The 17842-nt window shown below is 44.0% G+C and overlaps 1 protein-coding gene across 1 annotated transcript in view; it reads right to left on the reverse strand.

Annotated features, from left to right (window-relative positions):
* Mamdc2 (MAM domain containing 2) overlaps positions 1-17655 on the reverse strand; it is a 145840-nt gene extending 128185 nt beyond the window's left edge. The window contains exons 1-2 of the mRNA XM_021210574.2: positions 17287-17655; positions 16840-16953 (exon numbers count right to left, since the gene is read on the reverse strand). Of these exons, the coding sequence (XP_021066233.1) occupies positions 16840-16953; positions 17287-17320 (148 nt within the window). The 5' untranslated portion in view covers positions 17321-17655. The remainder of the gene's footprint in view (positions 1-16839; positions 16954-17286) is intronic.
* Positions 17656-17842: the final 187 nt, after the last annotated feature.

A 17842-nucleotide genomic window follows, 5' to 3' on the forward strand; every position in this document is an offset into this window, starting at 1 on the left:
CAGTATGGAAATGTAAGCCGAATAAACCCTTTCCTCCCCAACTTGCTTCTTGGTCATGATGTTTGTGCAGGAATAGAAACCCTGACTAAGACAACCCCAAACATAGAAAAGTTGTATGGAATCACAAAAAATCCTGCATCACCAAAACAACCCTAGCAAAAGCAACAATGGCAAAGGCCAATCACCACACCTGATTTCTACCAATGTCCTTCTGAATATGGGTTATTTCACTTAACATAATCATCTCCAGGTCATGTGTCATGTCACACCACACATGGTCATGTGTCATGTCACACCACGCATGGTCATGTGTCACGTCATGCCACGCATGGTCATGTGTCATGATTTTATTTTTCTTTATTACTAAAAAAAAGCCTACTGTATGTATGCACAGTGTTTTTTTTATTGATTCATCTGTTGTTGGTGTCTTGGCTAGTTTGTTTATTGGCTATCATTAATAAGACAGAAATAAACATGGATGAACACATATCTCTGTGATGTTTTTTTTTTAAAGAACAGGAACCCTTATTACCCAATGTTGCCACTCTCATTATAGGTAGGTTGTGAAATGAAATGAAATAAAAAAAACTAAAAGTATTTATTTTCATACACCATCACCATTATTATCTTTATGCTTCCTAAAGTATATATTCATATCCTTTAAAAATATTTATTTATTTTATGTATCTGAGTACATTGTCACTATCTTTAGGCATGCCAGAAGAGGGCATCAGATCCCATTACAGATGGTTGTGAGTCACCATGTGGTTGCTGGGAATTGAACCCAGGACCTTTGGAAGAACAGCCTTACCCCTGAGTCATCTCTCCACATATATTCATGTCTTAGGAAAAACATTGTAAGTGTTTAATTCTTTATGATTCCCAGTTTTTTTTTTTTAAATAAAGACTATCTTTCGCATTGAGCTGTAAGGATTAAAGAGAAATCCAGGGTCTATCTATGAATCAAAAGACATGCTTAGTACACAGAGAGTATAAAGACACACACAGAGAGAGACTAACAACTCATTGCCTTTATTCTGAAGTTAAAAAATTTGGTAGTCCTTAGGTTTATAAGGCATGTCTTCCTCACATCCCTAAGGCAAGCAGATATTACATTTCTACCTTCTTTTTCATAAAATATTTCTGACTCATTCTCAAAATAAGGCCATCAAAAGTATCAAAAACATGACACTGGACTCCGTCCAGGCAACACAAGGCACTCGTGGGGACTCTTCATGTGGGAGACTCTCACACAAGTTTTCAACTTAATCGCATTGAACTTGGAGCTGAGCAGAAAATTCTTCTCCTATCCCAGGCCCCTGTGCTATTTCTAAAAGAAAAGATTGGCATAAATTCTTCTCAAATTAGACTTTATTTGGTGGTGGGGGTTCTATGCACAGAAACGTCTAGAAGAAATAAAGTTTTTATATATGGTTTTCTCAGCTACACCAGAAATTGTGGAGAAGACTGCCATCACACAGTGCAGAGAAAATGTAAATAATAAAATTTCTATTTCCTGGGCTGAGAGTGTAGTTTAGAGTTATAACACTTGCTGAGTATATCCAGGATTCTGGGGTCAATCCCCAGAATTGAAAAAAAAAATTAAGTGAGTAAAATAAAATGTTATTTTCTTCATAGAATTCAGATTAGAACAGAAATCTATAATAAAAATAAAATGGGCATGCTTCCTTGGGTCTCTGTGGCCTGTTTCAGCGTACCTTGCTTTCTACAGTGCTAAAGCGAGACCCAGATCTCCAGGCTGCTCAGAAGTTCAAATTACTCACCATAAAACATGCAGGCCAAGGCTCAGATAGGAGGAATCACTCCCATAAACTGTAGCTGTCTTCCTAACTACTATTATTTCTATCACTAAGCTTGTTGGGAACCCATGCCAAGCAACAGGGAGACCAGAGCGACGACAAGCCCGGCGATTCTTCATCTTTGAGAACAGATGTAGGCTAAAACCCAGGACTTATTAGTTCTTTGGAAATGTTAGAAAACCAAAACTTCTCATCTCCAACTTCGCCATCGGTAAGGAGCGTCTTCCTTACTGGGTCACTGCAAGCAGCCAGTGAGCTGAAGCCTCAGTGCGGTGTCCAGCATATAATAATAATAAGATGATATAATAAGTGCTTTAGAAGATGCTGATCACCATTTGCCTTCCTGTGGGGTCTTCGTCAACGTCGACATACCCAGGAAATGTCCACTTTGGCTTTAGAGTTTCTTTAGAAACTCTGAAATGAGATGTAAGGGCAAACTTAACGTGTCATGCGAACATGTTATAACGCACCACTGCCTGGTAGCAGAGACCAAATGGAGCCTGACCCTCTGATCCCTACTGCTCACTCTGCAGCCTTGCTCAGTGATCACGTGTCTCCAAGAAGAGGATCCGAGATCGTCCTGAGTCTAGAACTCAGACTGTCTTGGGCATAACTACTGTTAACTGCACTTGCGATGGAGTAATGGAGAATAGTTTTTGGGTTTTTTGTTTTGTTTTGTTTTGTTTTTTTTTTTTTTTTTTTTTGCTCAGTTATCAGGCCAATATTATGTTCAGCACTTGATGGCTTGTAAATGTGTCCAAACTTATTTTATGGCAGGAACACATTCACAAAAGTACAGATAGCTTCCTGACAACCAAAATGACAAATGAGAGGGGTTAATTAAAAATGTAAACTAGTTTTGTCCTGTTCTCTCTTTTGGTGACATTTTATTGTGTGTAGCTGCCTCTGTGGAAAGACAAGGAGCTGGGGAGATCTTAGGAGTGGTGGGAAACATTCAGAGCCACCCACTCCTAGCGCTTACATGAATATACAGGTCTCATCCTCTCCCCAAACGCAGCTAAATGGCATCGACAGACGAAGGGGCATTTGAGCATGACAGAAGTTAAGGGCATCCCTGGCAATTATTGACATGGTCTCTAATTGCAGTGGTCAGAAACTTGGGATTTATGTTTTAAAGCTATCATAATTTCCTGTTGAAATTAACACTCTGTAAAGCACATGTTAATGAAGTAGATAAGTCCTAGTTTATGAGCCCAAGCTTGGAGTGAATCATATTGCACGGCTGTCCAGTTCCTCTTTGGCTGCATCTCCAGCTTCATTTTTCCTGTGCTATTCAGTATTCAGGACAGACTATGGGTAAGTACTATAGTTTATGTCAACAACCAAGATGAAAATCCGTCCTGCCCTGCAGGACTCAGAATTGATCCATGTTGCTCATGCTTTCTGTGTAGCAAGTATGAGCTTAAGAGGACACTGTCAGTGTTGACACACACACATACAAATACACACACAAATACTCACACATACAGAAACACACATATACAGAAACACACATACAAACACACACACACATACAGAAACACACACACATACAAACACACACACACACACACACACACACACATACACACAGAGCTCATATAGTTTCCATTAACATTTGTGAAAAAGGGAAAACATTTTCAGGAACAAATATGTGATAATTTGCAACACTTACTCCCTATATTTAAGGGTTTGCAATAAAACACAAAGCTTTTCTGTTGGTAAGGTTTATGCTTTAAATTTTCTTTTTGCAGGATCAAAAGACATTTGCAAAAGAAAATCCTCTGGAATTTGACCTTACAGTGTGTGCGTGTGCGTGTATGTGTGTGTGTGTGTGTGTGTGTGCATGTGCGTGTGTGTTTTATAATTTTACAGAAATAGAATTCTCTACATCAGTGGTTCTCAACCTATGGGGTATAGCCCCTGTTGGAATCGAATGACACTTTCATAGGGGTTGCCTAAGACCATGAGAAAACACAGATATTTACATTACAGTTCATAACAGCCTCAAAATTATAGTTATAAAGTAGCTTAAAAAATGTTATGGTTGGGGGATCACCACAACACGAGGAACTGTCCTAAAGGGCCTCAGTGTTAGGAAGAGTGAGAGTGGCTGCTCTAGAGGCTTTAAAAGAGAAAAGCTCCTGAATTGTAATAGTAAATTAGACTCCATCCTAAAACACCGAGACACGAGCTAGCATGGGATGGCTTGCTGGGAAGTGCGGAGTATTAAAGTCATCTTATCATAAGCACAGCTCCAAACAACACTTCAGCTCTCCTTGGCAGCAAGGCAGAACAGTTTCAAATAAGGCATGGAAATTTCTCTACGCATCTTGCTAAGTTATAGATCACCCTGCTGCACAGCAGCATTGCCGATCTACAAGAAATGGAATAAGCTCTGGCCCCATGTGCCTCGGAGGCTAGCCAGCTTGCATGCACACTGAACTGAATGTACTTTCAATCCTTTTTCAGTACGATGCAGTGAGACTGAAGTTCAGGGGTATCCCTTAAAACTGCCACAGTATGGTAGGTTGGGCCGTGAAGTTCCCTGGAGTTTTCTTCTGAGATTATGCTGAGCCCTCAGCAGTGAATCCTCCACATGGCTCTGAGAGCAAACTCTAATCCGTTATGGACTAAAAACAAAAAACAAAACAAAACAAAAAACCCTCAAAAAACCAAAACCACTGACTACGTTTGCTGGCCCCTGATGATGCTTCCCTTCCCAAGAGCTTGCGACTGCAAGGGGCGCACATTAGCTGTAACTGAGAAACTGCGGGCAGAGTTGGGATCTGTCGCCTCACCAGTATTTTTTTTTTTTTTATAGGCTCTCCATGTTCTCTAGACTGGCACAACGTCTGCCTATCTGTCTTCCTGGTGCTGATGTCTGAAAGTGTACAGGTGCCATCCTACATCCTGGGCGGTGGGGGTGGGGGATGGTCCAGAATCCACAGAAGCTCCAGCCTTTGAGGCTGGCAACACTCTCTGTGTTGGTTTTATCTTAATTACTGGAAAATCACTCCATTGTTGTGAAGGTCAGAGATAAGGGCAGTAGCAGTGCTGGCTGGGCACTCTTCAGTACTGCTAGCTCTATGTTACAGGCCCTAATTATTGTGTGACTATGCCATAGGGTTCCCTTTCCCACTTCCCTTGGGAACTACTATTTTCTGTCGCTAGAGTTCCCTTAGGCCCAAGCTGTCCCCTGGCATCTCTTGATTGGAACTCAGTCTGCAGAATCCTCTCTCTTTGCTAGATCCTTCCCCCTAATCTGCAAGCAAGGTCCGGGCACTCCACTTCCTAAACAGAGCAAAAGAAAATAGCTGAATCCCTCCTCTAATATTCAAATCTTTTTGCTGAGAATTTTTCACCAAACAATAGGTCCCATTCAGTATGTTCCTCTTCTGCTGTCATCGTCCCACTAAGAACACACCTGCTGCGCACGCAAGCTCTATGGATGATCAAGCCTCATGACCAAGCAGTATGACACTCTCTGTGCTGCCCAGGTTGACATTGACTGAATCCTCTCATTGGCAGGCCCCGCCCCTTTGTCTGCTGTTCCTTTCTCTTTCCCAGTTCCCCCTGCATGCATCCTCATTCCTTCCGCTTCTTTCATGCCTTTATCTCCTTCCTACACCTAGTCCTTAACCGTGGGCATAAAGCTCCATTCTTGGCCTCCTGCTGTTATCACCTAAACTGTCTCCATCATCTGGGATCAAGGTTTTGGCTATTTGTATGTTTGGAGACTCTGCAGCTACTGTCTGTCTAACTTGCAAATGATTTCCAGATTCTTTTTTCCCCCATTGGTTCTTGAAACTTTTACTAAATCAGTTGCTAGCAGAGCTATTAAATGACCACTTATCCACTGATACCTTGCATTGGTTTTCAGTGCACTATTAAGCAATATTGGGAGATAGATTAAGTATTATCTCCAACCCGCCCAATAATTTAAATACAAAATGTTTTGAGACACCGTTTTGGAATACAAAGGGTGTTTAGCTTCCCATTTCCATTCTCTGGAGACAATGGTAGGTTATTCCCCTAATGACATGCATCAAATACATCATCTTTTATGTCCACTGATACTATAATTCAGTACCAGTTCTGCAGTCACATTTGTTATGCGCATAAAGTACAGCGTGTAACCTCAAGTCTCTAACAGTGGCAGGCTTAAACAGGAATGGATGCTGCAAGAATGATGTTGCTTCCTTGGATGTGCCAGCTGAGCAACCATCTCCCTCCATGACTCTGATGGCTTCTTCATCAGGTTAAAACAACCAGGGTGAGTTTATCGAGAAGACATTGGCCACATAATAGTCATGTTCTAGGTTTAAAAAAAAAAAAAAAAAGATATCTAAATCTTGGGCCAGTCCATTCTCTGGTAACTACTTTACAGTTACTAAAAGAAGTTATTAGGGGATTGGAGAGATGTCTCAGTGGTTAAAAGCGATGACTGCTCTTTCAGAGGCCCTGAGTTCAATTCCCAGCAACTACATGGTGGCTCACAACCATCTGTAATGGGATCCAATGTGCTCTTCTGATATGGCTGAAGAGAGCAACAGTGTACTCATGTACATAAAATAAATAAATCAATGAAAAAGAAAAAAAGCACTTATTATTCAAAGAACTTACATTTTCTCAGATGAGCATGAGAATGTATTGAGGGAGGGAAACAAAAGTAAAATTAAAATAGAGGAGGTCTGAGAGGGGGGTGACCTGGTTTTTTTTTAAAAAAAGAATAGTAATTTAAGGCTCATTCCAGCTATAGTGCAGTTCTACTGACCTTCAGGGAACATGCGTGGCACACTGCTGAGCCCAGTACTTATCTCTGTCTTTGTTTTAGTTCTGTGCCATCTCTGGCACTTGGGATCATCTGGGGTTGGTTCACATAGCAATGAACAGATGGATAAAAGAACTTTAGACATGTCAAATCAGGAGACACTATGATCTGAGAATATCAAGACAAATGCTGCCCCTTACTGTTAATATTTGGATAATAAATTCTTGTACATGAAACCTTAGGTGGTTTGGAGAGGTAGTCTGTAGAAAAATGAATTACCAAAACAAACAAACAAACAAAACCAAAAGCCCCCCCACAAAACCCAAAGTCACGCCACCTTTATATAAAGGCTGTCATTAGGTCTTAAAATTGTGGTTTGTCAATGAAACATACGATCTCCAACTAAACGAGTAGAACAGTGCGGGAAGGTCTCAGGACAAACCACTAAGTTCCTTATTAATTTTCTTCAGCATCATAGTCTGTGATTTTTGCTTTGTTACTCACTATCCTGATATGTACTCAAAGGTTAGGCCAAAACTCCTCATTATCCTGGAGGCAAGAAAGGAGTTGCCTCTTCTTACACTACCAGCTCTGCCAGACCCTGGTGCTTGATATGGAAGAGGTGAGAGAACTTCTAAGCAGGCAAAAGCAGAGCAGACTTTAGATGTTTACATCAAACACCTACTAGAGACCGACCCCCGGACTTGGATCTCTCCCAAGCAACCTAGAAGATACAATGTCTTTCCTATCTTACATATGATGCTTTTCTTGAATTTGTTTCAAATCTTAGTGGCACCTTCCCAGACTAGACATCTGAGGGCCACTTTCCTTGACTCATTACTGGATCCAGGAACATCTAGCAGGCCACGTGAATCCAGTACTCATTTCTCTCCCTCATACACAACTCCCCAGCTCCAATCCTCCTTGCATCACCTCTCAGACCACTGAGCAGTCTTCAGGTAGTATACTCCTCCTACCCAGCGTAGTCTCATAGTTACTGAACACACAGGCCCGGGTGTGGAGTAACCAATATCTAATGGGAAAGTCACAGAAATAGCTCTAGAAATAGTTTGCATCTCTTTATTCCTATTCAAATCCATCTAGAAAGCTTATTGGTGTGGGGAGCTAACTGATTCCCTTCAAACAAGTTCCCTTCTGTCTTACTTGAATGGTCACTTTTGTCATTTGCAATTATAATCTGTGACTATACACAGTTCTTTCTATTCTCTCCCATGAATTATAGATACTTGTCTAATCCTGTTCGTCTTTGACTGCCACCAAGGACAGAAACTGTGTCTAGGAACTCCATACACTTGTACCCTATGCAATGTGTCCTCCACCTACCAACATAGCTCCCCAGCAAGTACTAAAAAGCTTGTTGATAGGATAAATATTCTTTAACAGCCCTTTCCATAGACTAGTATCCATTCATGGTACGATGGACTTCTGGCATTACAGTGCTTGGTTATTTCATTACCTCATTCTTGGCCACGGAGTCCCCCAAACACACTTCACTTTCTCATGAAGCAGGAGAATCAGATGACCCAGCAGATCTATATTACTGACTGCTGTCCCTATTTTCTGGTTTCTCCAGCTGTTACCTTCCTACATATGGATTCCCTTCCTAAAGCAGACGAGTATCCATCTCTGCTTACCCCCATAAAAATGAGCACTACTGACACCTCATACTGGAAGTCCTTAGAAATGCCATTTTCAACAGCTAATCCTCTTTGGCCAAAAGCTACTTCCCAGAGACAGCAGGGGTGTTCTCAAGCCCTCACTGTGGTTATTTATGTTGGTGGAGGGTCAAGGCATTTAGGCAGCATTGATGGAGAATAACCCAAGAGCTATTTGTCCACTGACATACCACAGACAAAGCATCGGTAAGGTAAGCTAGATGGTACTACACCGTTACATCTGTAAATTACAATGTGAGCCTCTAAAGTCTTTGAGGTCATCCAGTAGGAGAGGATACTAAAGGCAACCAAAACTTCTTTCACTACAAGGAAAACTATTGAAGGCTTTTATTTTTCTTTCTACTTTCAGAAGGACATTAGAGATTGATTAAGTTCAGGGTGTTTGCTAATGCCAAATACTCCCCATCAGGCCTCTGATGAGGTGAAGGGCAGAGGCTCCAATAGGAGACACTAATAAGAAGAATTTATAGGACACACAGTGGAGAGCTCTGTGTAAACAGAGGGAAGGGAAATGTCCCATTCATCTGGGAGGCTTGTAGAATGGTTTATGAGTAACTGGGATCTAAAACACCTACAGCATCTGTATCAGCCACCTTTGCAGTACTACAATAAAATGCCAGTGGCAACTAGTTTTACATATTTAAAAAAAGAGAATCATTTAGTTTTGCAGTTTCTGAAGGTTCGAGACCAAGATCAGGTAGCTTTATTCATGTGACCTCTTGATGGCAATATACGATGATGGGTGGACACAGAGGAGCAAAACAGACATATCTGAAACTGACACAGTAAGAGAAAGGACAGGTAGGGTCCTATAGTCCTTTCCTAGGACATGTCCCCAGGGTCTAAGAACTTCCCATATTCTGTAGTGCTTCCCCAGTTCTATACACTAGGGGCCAAGCCTTTAACACATAGACCCTTCAGTTAGCATAATTAAGCCATCATCAAGTTACAGCAGCATTTAAGGTAGGAGGAAGTAGGAATAGGGGAGAGAAAGTTAGGTGCAGAGAATAGGACAGAGAGATAGACAAAGAGAATAAGGATGCATTAACAGTGTATTAGGGATCAATAGGAAGAAAATGATAGAAATATCATTTGAAGCAGACCGTGAGGAACTGTGAATGCCAAGCTAGGCAGCTTAGGGACAGATGGTAGCCATCAATAGTTTTCTAAGGAGATGGTGTCTCTTCTTTATTGTACCTGAAGGGACTGTGGAATGGCAGTCATTTTCATGTTCCATTCTGAACCACAGATGCACATTCATGCAGAAATAGAACCAGACTTTGGGTAACGTAGTAAAAGAAACACTGACATTCTAAGAATAAAGACTCAAGAATTAGGACTTTGGAGCTTGAGGGGTGGCTCAGTGGTTAAGGATACTGGCTGCTCTTCAGATCACCTGGGTTTGATTCCCAGCACCCACATGGCCGCTCACAACCATCTGATACTCCAGTGCCAGAGGATCTGACACCCTCTTCTGACCATGGGATCTGCATCCTCATGATGCACAGAAACACATGCAGACAAAACACTCATGCATATAAAATAAAAGTAAATAAATCGTAAAAAATCCCAAGACTCCCTCCCCCTCCCTCCTCCCTCACTCCCTTCTTCCCCCATCTTCTGCTTTTGTTGAGATAAAACTTCATTCTTGGAACTTGTGCTACAGCCCAAGCAAGTCTCACACTCTTGATCCCCAAGCTCCTGAGTGATAAGATAAACCATCACACCCAGAAAGAGTCAGAACTTTTGTTAAATATTGTATTGTTAAATTTTGTAACACACAGTTACAAAACACAGTCACTGTAGGTTAATAAAGTTGAGGGTGGCAAACCAAGCATCAAGTCCCATGACAGCATCCTGTGACCTTTTAGTCCCATGACAGCATCATGTGACCTTGGCTGACTTCTGTAATTAGAAGAGGGAAAATATCCTAAAAATCCCAAGACAATTCTGGGGGAGAGGTCCTGGATTCAGAGAACAGCTCCCTAGTCAACATTCTAATCTAAGGGAAAGAACTCAGCCAGGACATTGGCCTGGAGAGAGCTGGCCATACTGAGAGCCTCTATCCTATAAGCCAGCCAGGCAGAAGCTGTCAAAGCTAAATCCCAAAATCAGGAAAGACATTTCAACAGGCTGTGGATAAAACCTGGAGGCCTGTCTGGAGCTAAGGGGTGAGCATCAGCAGAGCTGGGAGTCTCAAGGAGGTATCTGCACCACCATTTACAGGAAGCAACTGAGGCTGAGGCCCCAGCTCTGTGAGACAGATACACAGAGAACAGGCTGGGGTGGGGGAAGAAATAAGGATGGAGAGAAAATGATGTAATGAAAAAACCCTGTGAGTTCCTGAATGAGACGACAGGCTAAGTGTTAGACACCACCTCTTTTCATTACACACATGTATGTATCTTCCAGGCACATGGATGATAAGATGAAGCTCTTGAAGGTCAACATGGAAGAAATGATAAGAAAGTTAACCCCACTGGCTGTAACAAAAAACAAATGGCAAAGCTAAAAGCAAAACACAGTTACAGCATCCTTCACATCCCCCATACCCAGCAGCTGTATCGGAAGGCTAAGCCAGAAGAAGGAATGTTTATCTATAATGTGTATAATTTTGCTAAGATAAAACCTGGCATTTAGTGTGAGGATCAGGTTGTGTGTATCACACAGTTCTCCCTATGTGTTAGTGCGTCAGTGTGAATAATCTTCACAAAAATCTTACAAGGCAGGTATTTTTACTACTCCTATTTTATTTTATTTTTTTCATTTTATTTTATCTGTGGGTATTTTGCCTGTGTGTATGTCTGTGCATCACACGTGTGCAGTGCCCATAGAGGCCAGAAGGGGGCATCAGATCACCTGGAATTGCAGTTATAGATGGTAGTGAACTGCCATCTGGGAGCTGGGAATTGAACCCAGAGACTGGAAAATTATCCAGTGCTCTTAGCCACTGAACTATCTTTCCAGCTCCTTCATAGCTCTTATGAGGCTTACAGAAAGAACAACAACAACAAAAAAGCCACGACTTGTGTGCAGAATAGTTTTATGTCTACTTGACAGCTAAAGTCATCTGAGAGGAGGGGAGCCTCAATTAAGAAAGTGCCTATGTAACTCCTTTTGTGGGTATTTTGTACCCTATTCTAAGGAGGAATGAAGTATCCACACATTGGTCTTACTTCTTCTTGGTTTTCTTTTGTTTTGCAAATTGTATCTTCATCAGCCACCAAACCCAGACACTATTGCACATGCCAGCAAGATGTTGCTGAAGGGATCCTGATATAGCCTCTTGTGAGGCTATGCCAGTGCCTGGCAGACACAGAAGAAGATGCTCACAGTCAGCTATCGGATGGAACACAGGGTCCCCAATGGAGGAGCTAGAGAAAGAACCCAAGGAGCTGAAGGGGTCTGCAACCCTATAGGTGGAATAACAATATGAACTAACCAGTACTCCCAGAGCTCGCGTCTCTAGCTGCATATCTAGCAGAAGATGGCCTAGTCAGTCATCATTGGGAAGAGAGGTCCTTTGATCTTGCAAACTATATATGCCCCAGTACAGGGGAATGCCAAGGCCAAGTAGTGGGAGTGGGTGGGTAGGAGAACAGGGGCTGGGGGAGGGTATAGGGAACTTTCGGGATAGCATTTGAAATGTAAATAAAGAAAATATCTAATAAAACATTTTAAAAAAAGAAAAAAGAAAGAAAAAGAAAGAAAAAAAAGAAGAAAAGAAAATGCCCTCATATTGTCAACGCCAGGCTACAGACAAGCCTGTAGGATGTTTTCTTAATTAGTGACTGGTGTGGGAGAGCCCAGCCCATTGTGGGTGGTTTCATCCCGGGGCTGATGGTCTTGGGTTCTATAAGGAAGCAGGCTGAACAAGCTATGAGGAGCAAGCCAGTAAGCAGCATCCCTCCATGGCCTCTGTCTCAGCTCCTGCCTCCAGGTTCCTGCCTTGCTTGAGTTCCTGTCCTGATTTCCTCTAGTAATGAACTATGATCAAGAAGTGTAAGCCAAATAAACCCTTTCTTCTCTCAGGTTCCTCTTGGTTGTGGTGTTTGGTCATGGCAGCCATAGAGGCCCTAACTAAGACAACTATGCCTGAAGGAATAATGCCTGGTTCTAATACAAGCTGGCCATCTAGACTTCTAACAACCTGTTCAAGCTGTATCTTATGATAAGGAACTGGCATTGACGGTGAAGGAAAAATAATAGAACTTGAAAAAAGGCGCAATGTCATTTTCATGGTCAGGTGCTCAATTTGTCCATTCAATTATGTATTGAGTTCCAACTATGAGCCAAGATCTTTCCTCTATACTAAAAATGGCATGCAGGTCTTACAAATTGGAGAGAATATCTCTGTCTCTATATCTATCTATACCTATACACATACATACATACATACATACATACATACATACATACATACATGGCATCAAATCTAGTTCCCTGTGGGTCTGAGAGGCCCCAAACACTACCTTTGGGAATCTGTGCTTTTCCACGTATTAAACATACAACTGGATCTCTGATGAAGTGTTACTAACAGTGTGAGGCTTGAAAGCCTAGGCTCAGCAAAAAGAGGCTGTTTGCCAGCTATGTAGAGAAAAATGGTATTGAGCAGGTGAGACAGGTTCCTGCCCCAGGATTGCCATGGAACTTGTACCCAATTATGAGTGTCAGCCTGCCCATGCTACAGTGTGAGAAGCAGATAGCCTACATTGGACCTCTGAGGTCCAGCTCATACATCGTATGCAGAAACTGAGCAGGGCCCAAGATGCTCAGGCCAAGAGCCCACAGTCATGCTCAAACAGGCAGCAAGTACATCAAGGTAACTTCAGAGAGCTGCAGCCGATGCCTCTAAGATACTTAGCCAGTATCTTTTTGAGAGGCACCTAAGGAACATTCTAGGCTTGTTCTGGGTTTCAGTCTCTATCCAGCAGGACTGTGGGTGAGTGGAGCTTCTTCTGGGAAAGTTCCACAGTCAGCAGAGGTTGTAACCCAGGCCCAGTGGGGACAAGAGCTTCCTTAACAACCTGGTGATGTCTGGTCAGATGCTCCAGTGGCCTTCCCAGGTTGGCGCAGTAAAGGAGAGAATGACTTCCTCTTCCATAAAGTCTCTTTGGGATCCTTGCCAGACTTCGGGGCCAGCTGTGTCTCAAGAAGAATCAGGCAGGATTTATCACTATTAATAATAACCGGCACATGACTATGTGCAGAACTGAAACTCAGACGGTCAATGGGGTGTATCCTTAAAAGATACGGACAGAGTTTGGGTGTCGGAAAGGGGTACCAGAAAGTGATGCATGCATACATTACAAGGAGATAATAGTACTCCATTACTATGTCCCCACCCTGCCAATGGTTACTCTTTCCCAGCTTCCATATTGTTGTTCATGCTGGGGAAGAAAAGACACACATCTGTTGGGAAATTTCTATCTCCTTGAACACTATCAAAGAAGCATAAAGTAGATCTTCCTCATAAATGTGTTGAGTTTCTTCTTCACCTTTGACAGAATAATCCCCACATCTTCCTTCTTCTCCTAAGTAAGAGAATAGTACCTTTGTTCTTCCTCCCAGAGTTCAGCTAGTGGCTTTTTAGAGGGAAGGTTAAGCTACTCAGCCAAAACTGAGAGCAAAGCCCACTCAGTTACTAATCTGAATTGCGATGAGGCCAACTGTCTGGTCTCTAAGGATCCTCGGCCCAACAGCTTCTGCTCTGACAGATGTCAGGGGGAAAGTGGAAGGGGCAGTCTACACACACACACACACACACACACACACACACACACAGAGAGAGAGAGAGAGAGAGAGAGAGAGAGAGAGAGAGAGAGAGAGAGAGAGAGAGAGAGAGAGAGAGAGAGAGAGAGAGAGAGAGAGAGAGAGAGAGAGAAACACAATGACTATGAACCAGGCAGTCTAAAATTGTGTAGAAACTTAATACTCAGATAAATCAAGAAATGGGCCTCACATGGTTTCCCACAGCAGGGGAGTGACCCTATGGCTTAGGGTGTTTGTCAATCATTCCCAGACCCTCCTTAGGAGATTCTAATTTGCAAATTGATTTCTGGAATTCACTCTTCACTGGACATTGACATTGCTCACTCCATTGTAGGTTAACCTACTGATCAAGGACATATAGGAAGTTCTATTTGTGTTGCAAGGACTTGTGGGTAAAAGTCTGTGACATTCACAGACTTTCTTGGTGAATGCAGCCCACAGAAGTGTCTGGAATCTGTTTCAAAGGGTTTCTGCAATAAAGCACAGGTTTTCAAATAGCTTCCCAAATTTTAACCCGGGACAATTTTATTGTTTTAACTTCCCAATCTAGAGTGACGGGAATTCTCAGTGGTCCCTTTGTAGCTGGCAAGTACAGCAGCTGGCACACATCTGCCTTACTGCCCCGGAGTCTGCAATGGGCAGTTGTGTCCACATTTCAGCCGTTGAGACTTGGATCTGTAGAATAGAAGCCCAACAAGGCTGCTCTGCTCTGGAGTCCTCAGGACAGGTTAAATTAATGTCCTCTAGCCAAGCCAGAGGTCCTAGCCTCCAGCCAGAAAGCACTGGCTACATGTAAGAAAGGGAGAGAGCCACAACACATTTATTATGTGATTAAACTCTAATCACCTTTTCCTATAAGTGTCTTCCTGTTTTCCCTGGAGGGGGCTGTTTAACCGTCACATTGGTGTAAAGATGCCAGTTCTGGGCAGCACTTCCTGCCAGCCTGGGAGGCCCTAGCACTCAGCAGGCAGCAGCATGCTCGCCCAGGATTTTGGATGGGAAGCAAGTTTGATCTGACAGGAGGCCATAGTGAGCAAGCAAGGACTCAGAGTCCTGGTTGTGAGAGAGCGAGCCATTTCTTTTTTCCTAGGTCCACAGCAGCTTGAGACAAGTGAGCTTCGGGCACTGTTTGCTCTCAGGTGAGTGGCTCATTTTGATCCTGGTCTTACTTGGGGCTAATGACATAGGTATGGGTATAGGTAGTGTGTGTGTGTGTGTATGTGTGTGTGTGTGTGTGTGTGTGTGTGTGTGTGTACACTGTGGTAGTCCGGGATTCTCAAAGTGTGGCTCCTAGATCAGTAGAAACAGCAGCGGTCCCAGTATCTTGGAGCATGTGAGAAATTCTCAGGCCCCAATCCAGACCACTGAATCAGACTCTCAAGAATGGATAGGAAGCCATTGGAAGGTGCCCGCCGGGTCATCCTGAGGCCTCCTCAAACTAGAAGGCATTTGAGAAGCCTTGAAAACTGAGAATAATGCTCTCAAAGCCACTACCATAACGTAAGTAGAGTTATCATTCAAAATCTTTCAAACCCAGTCAGAACAGAGAATATAATGAAGGAGTGACAAGCTTAAACTCTTCTCTTAAGCCACCAGCAAGGCAGGGAGCCCTTAAACATCTTTCTCATATAAACCTAAATAAACCGCACTCAAGACCTGGCAAGTGTTGAAGACAAAGATGATTATTGACTTAGTATCCTCTGTTTTTTTTTCCCTCCTAGCTGTGGTCACTCAGTCAACCACGTGACTAGTTGAAAGCTCAGATTCTCATATGAATGCTATTATCAGCCACCTGTGCCAGTCAGGGAAGCTCACATAGGCAAGGCTTCCAAAGACACATGGGCAGGAAGGACTGTGGTCACAGGCCCTCCGTCCTAAGCAAGGGTCCTGTTCCAGGGAGCCAGGCTGGATGACTTGAACTCCAAGGATACCTGTGTTGGGAGAATGCTCAGCCGGCTTCCTTTATACAGCAGCACATCTCCTAAGGGAGTCTACTCCAAGCCCAAATAAATGGTCCAGAGTAACAAATTTCAAAATGATGGAGATAAGAGTGAAGAAAGGAAAGGAGAGGGACACCAGTGTTTGTTACTGGAATGTTTTTTTGTTTTCTGTAACAATGAAGGGTAAGAAAACAGATCACAACATTACAGACTCCTTTTCACTTAATCGTTTTCACCGGAACCCCAGCGGTGCAGAGTAATGTGACTGTGATCAATTGGCGCTAGCCCAGTGGCTTCAGGCACTCCGTGGTGGAGTTAACTCTTTTGTCCAGTGCTGAATTAGATACTGGACAGGAAAGGATGAATCATAGGTAAAACTGCTGTAGGCGGACCAAAGTGGGAGAGCTTAGCACAGAGGACGCTCACAATCATGTGGAAAGATTTCTGCAGAGTTTCCTGCGAGCTAGTCCCATTGACAATCTCAGCTCAGGCAAGTAGCCACTGAGGAGTACCAAGGCTATCGGCCTGCAGGGGGCACACAGCTAGGGGCAACAACCATTAACAGAATCCCCCTTTGTCCCTTTCCATAGGGTGTGCTGGGGGTAGGAGCGCATGCTCAGAGCCAGGTACACAGCTGTCCCCCCCCACCCCCGCCCGCCTCCCAGTGGTTTCCCTGGCCACTCTTTGCTGCAGAAGAGTTGGAAGGAGGTTTCATGACTCACACACTTTTCCTCCCAAAGGGAAGGAACTCCAAGATAACTTTACTTCCGGAGGGTTGGGAGGAACAAGATGTGAAGAAAGTTCACCTCGAGCACCTTTCTACGGAGTCCCCTTACCTTCCTCATTTAGAATCCAAGGCAGAAACGCAAACACGGAGTCAAAGCCACATGTGTCTTCTTCAAAGGCGCAGGAGCCAGCGGGAAGGTCCAGGGCATTGGCAAGCTGCAAGGCTGCGGGCACAAAGGGACTTTCAGTTTGGGTTTCTGCATGGCAGTATTGCACCAGCCCTGGGAACTACCTGGTGAAGTTCGGGAGTCTTGTGGGACGGAAAGAGAGAAGGATGCCTGGCCTCCCTCATCACTCCTAGGACCCTCCTCTGCGCAACTCCGTACCCACCCCCATCCCGGGCTTGATGAGGGAGAGCAGGGAGCTTAGTGGCTGAGAATGGTCCAGAAGAGCTGTTGGATGGCGGAGCGGACACCGAGAACCCCACTCTGACAGCCCAAGAGGGAGCGAGTTTCCGGGACGCCCGCCCTCCCCGGTGGTCTCCTGTTGGTTCTTACCTTGCACTACCAGTAGGACTCCCTCTAGTAGCATAGTTGAACTTCAGGCAGGAGGACCCGTGGGGGCTGCTGCCTGCTGGCTCACGGTGGCCCGCTGCTCCTAGGGAAGGGAGGGTGCTGGGCAAGGATCTGGGGACCTGCTGGGGGATGCCACAGGCTGCTCAAAATCGAAGAGTCTGAGGAGCAGAGCGCGCTGCGCAAGGCTGCAGCGTCCAGCCACTCGTAGCCCAGTTGGGCCCGGGACGACCGCTGGCCTGGACAGGGAGGAGACAACTGCACACTTGAGAAGGGCCAGCCACCACTTGGGGGAGAGGAGAGGTCAGCAAGTGGTGCCTTCGTCCAGAATTTTAAAGCTGGGGACCAGACCTCTTGCATACACTTGGAAGGGGCAGTCCCTCTGCTGGGTTGCGACCAGAGGCTCCTGCCCCGCCCATCCGCGGTGGGAAACAGCTTATTTCAGGGGACAGCTTTCCCTGCATGTAGCTTGTAAATATTTCTCTCTCTCTCTCTCTCTCTCTCTCTCTCTCTCTCTCTCTCTCTCTCTCTCTCTCTCTCT

Source organism: Mus pahari, chromosome 1 (assembly GCF_900095145.1).
Source record: "Mus pahari chromosome 1, PAHARI_EIJ_v1.1, whole genome shotgun sequence".
In the NCBI taxonomy this organism is placed as follows: domain Eukaryota; kingdom Metazoa; phylum Chordata; class Mammalia; order Rodentia; family Muridae; genus Mus; species Mus pahari.